Source organism: Austrofundulus limnaeus, unplaced genomic scaffold (assembly GCF_001266775.1).
Source record: "Austrofundulus limnaeus strain Quisiro unplaced genomic scaffold, Austrofundulus_limnaeus-1.0 Scaffold945, whole genome shotgun sequence".
Classification (NCBI taxonomy): domain Eukaryota; kingdom Metazoa; phylum Chordata; class Actinopteri; order Cyprinodontiformes; family Rivulidae; genus Austrofundulus; species Austrofundulus limnaeus.
In genome coordinates, this window is record NW_013953347.1 from 43,162 (window position 1) to 46,965 (window position 3,804).

The following is a 3,804-nucleotide window of genomic DNA, read 5'->3' on the forward strand; positions in this document are numbered from 1 at the left end:
TTTCTGTCAGTGGAGTAAGAACATTTTACTTGGTAAGATTCTTGAAATACTTGATTTGACTCAATTTTTTCTTATTTCAAGAAGTCGTTCTTCTGGGGACCCCTGGGGGACCCCAGAAGTCAGAGGAGCTGCTGAAGAACATCACCAGTGTGAAGAGAAAACCTCCTGTTAGTTAAATAAGATTTAAACYAAGATCAAACTGTGCCTTTGACAAGATTAGAGCAGGAGGTCTTCACTTTGTTCAGGTGCACCAACAAACAGGTAGACATGTTGGGGTCTACAGGTGTGTGGTTCTGCTCACTTTGGGGGTCCAGAGGTGAAGCCGGGCTCATCGAACATGTCCAGTTTGGAGCGGGACGAGGACTTGGCTCCCACCGGTGTTTCCTGCTCGATCACCTGCATCTCTGACATCACGGAGTGAGACACGGCACTGAAACAGGAGCAGACACACCTGTGAGGCTCACCTGCAGACAGGAAGCAGGGGGTCAAGCAGGGGTCAGCCCAGGTCACGTTACCTCCTGTTGCCGAAGCCCATGCCCAGCCTCTCAGCCTGCTCTCTCTTCTTGCCCTCCAGGTTCTGCAGCTTCTTCTCCTCCAGCTTCCTGTCGATCTCCAGCTCCTTGTAGGCCAAACGCATGGAGGCCACGCTGTAAGGAGAGCAGTTACTGCAGTCTGAACCACACAGAGGCTCCAGGACCAGACCTCTGGAAAATATACTGAATATACAGATGTCTTACATGGACTCCTCGGCTTGCTTCTTAGCCTCGGCTGCCTGCTCCTCTCGTAGCTTCTCGGCCACCTGCGCCTGCTTCTCCACCTCAGAGAAACTTTTACTGCTCACCTTCTGAGCACCCAGACCTTTCTTTGCACCGAGCTGCATGAAGGTGAAACACGAGTCAAGTATTCAGAGGGACTCCTCGGTTCTTCACTAACAGATGTTCAGGGACAAGAACTGAGACAAACCCAGAGTCCTTCAGAAGAACTGCTGACCCAGATCTCTTTAAAACATATAAACCCCACAGACTCTGAGCTAAATTCATATCTGTAGCTAAGAGCTCTGACCCAGCAGCAGGGAGCTCATGGTCCAATCAGAGGAGCTCCAGCCCTGACAGCTGGAATCAAACTATCTCTTCCTCCTCATCCTGACATCTTGACTGAAATTGTGAGAAATTAAAGAACTTGTCAGGCGGTCACTTCGCTCCAGTATGAAGTGACAAACTTTCACGGTCAACGTGTGCCTGAGTCTGTGGGAGCCTTAAAAGGCTGTTAGTGTTTCACCTGCAGACATGTTTCAATCAGCAGCTGATRAAAACAGTCAGTGAACTCACCCCTTTCTTGGCAGCCATGGGCTTCTTTTTCCCAATGATGGAAGACTTTACCTCTGCAACACAAGAGKAAAAACAAGAAGCTTTAAGGATGATGTTGAGTTAAACACATTAGCTCTTTAAACAGTCACATTTATTACTGCAAAAAGCTTTAATTGTTTTAAAGGTTAATTCTGAAACAGCCAAGAAGCTCTGGAGGTGTCACCTCACAGGCTTTGTTCTWAGTGAAACCAACATGTGAAGGAAGGCAGCAGCCTGCTGATCTGTCTGAAGCTGCAGGATGTTCATCAGCTCAGCCCTGATGAGCTGCAGCTTCACACTAGGGCTGTAGGGAAAATATTGATACACCGACATATATCGATATTTCATTTCCTGATACTGTATCGATCTTCTAAAGCCCTGTATCAATTTTTAATCAAGGTTTAAAATGTCAGATTTCCTGCCAATGGTTAATTTTTATGTTGTAGTTCAGCCTCTCACCACTAGTTGGCAGCAGTGAGCCAGCCATTGGGCTCCTCTACTCCTAAGGAGCCAGAGCGTAAGGGTAGCATTAGCATTGTAAGTAAACATTAGCATCATGCTCCGATAGCTGAATCTGAGCAGAAAAGACCGACACCCTCTGCCTTCTAAGCTGAGGTAAGGTTACAAACAGTTACTGATTTGTCAGAATGTCTGGATTTTAAGATAAATTAAGTGTCTCATCCGGGGCGCTCTTTACAGAAGACCAGACAGGTGTGCGTCTTAGCGCCTCGAGCTTAGKGGGTGTTGTGCACAGCAAGAGAGGCTGATCTGATCATTTTCACAGCACTTCTGATGAATGTCTCGGTAAAAGGACTCACATAATCTTGTCAAAGTAGCTTTCAGTTTAATCATCAGCTGCTGTTAAAAAAACTCTAAAATAAATAAATAAATAAATAAATAAACCTGGTCTTTTTTATCACAGAGAATCAGTCCTTTTCCACCTTTCCTCATGTTGTTTTTAGCCTCACTGTTTATCAGTCAGACACCAAACACTGTCTTCCAACACATTGTGTGGATTTATTATTGTTTTCTTGCTGATAGAAGAACCAAATATTTCAGCTGTTTAAAATAATCTGTTCCTCCTCTGTAACAGGAACAAAATAATTTACCTCCAAGTCTTTAACTGTTAATTCCTCTCATCATAAACAACAAATCCTGAAGATCTGGGAACATTTGCTCTTTATTGGCCAAAGTTACCTGATGGGACTAAATATTATTTAGGTTTGTAAGCTACAGTTTGTACTGTTTCAATTAAAGGAAACTCACTGCATCTTTGATTAATTTGTCCCAGCTGTAGACTCTGTCCAATCAGAGACAGGTATTGTGTAGTTGGTGATTTTAATCAGTTTTCAGTTCATTTAATTCAATCCAAGTCTATGGATCAGTCACAAAGTGTCACCACAATCACTCTGTCTCTCTAAAATCCTTCAGAAAATTGAATCGTATTGAATCGTACCGTTYGCTGAATATCGTTATATATCGTATTGTGAACAGAATATTGAATATCGTATCATGAGATTAGTGTATGACGACAGCCCTACTTCACACATGGTCTTTTTCACAGTGCTGTGCTCTGATTGGGACTGAGAAAAGACAGCTTTTTTTGCCACGAGCATTTTGTGGAGCAGCATAAATAAGACCATTACAGCCCCTCCTCGCACGGATRTTTTTAGTCTGTGAGAAGCAGAGCAGTGAAGACGGGAGGCAGCTGAGGAGACGTCAGTCATGCAGCTGAACTCTGCAGCCAACAGCTATTTCACCTGCAGGTGTGCGTCCATCCTGAGGAGACAAGCGCATGGAGTCCTCTACAGGACAGGACGACAGGTTCAACATGAGGACAACATGTCAGCACAGTTACCTGCTGCTTGTCACCTGCTTTAATTCAAACTAATGATGAACAGAGTGTGGAAGATGAGCTACATGGACACATGAGGTGAACATAAACTCATACGATGGTCAGAAAATAAAGTGCAGATGACAGCTTGTGTCTARCAGGAGCTGATTTACTCACCGATGGAGCCTTTAGGTGACGTGCTCAGACCATCGATGCTCGGCCCTTCTTCARACTCTACAGAGAACAAGACAAGACCAACAGAATCACAACCTCCTGACACCAGCTGCTGCCATCTACTCATAATAAAGAGTGTATGTGATAACAGATATATATGCTGTAAGACAGATATATATACTGTAAGACAGATACTGTATATACTGTAAGACAGATATATATACTGTAAGACAGATACATATACTGTAAGACAGATACTGTATATACTGTAAGACAGATATATATACTGTAAGACAGATACATATACTGTAAGACAGATATATATACTGTAAGACAGATATATATACTGTAAGACAGATACATATACTGTAAGACAGATATATATACTGTAAGACAGATATATATACTGTAAGACAGATACATATACTGTAAGACAGATATATATACTGT

The 3,804-nt window shown here is 43.1% G+C and overlaps 1 protein-coding gene across 1 annotated transcript in view; it reads right to left on the reverse strand.

The window, feature by feature from the left end:
• Positions 1–3,804, reverse strand: part of arfgap2 (ADP-ribosylation factor GTPase activating protein 2) — a gene marked incomplete at its 5' end in the record, with an annotated part of 13,525 nt that overhangs the window by 5,991 nt on the left and 3,730 nt on the right. Inside the window, 5 exon segments of the mRNA XM_014029722.1 lie at positions 302–430; positions 516–647; positions 738–874; positions 1,329–1,381; positions 3,358–3,414. Coding sequence (XP_013885176.1) covers positions 302–430; positions 516–647; positions 738–874; positions 1,329–1,381; positions 3,358–3,414 — 508 coding nt within the window.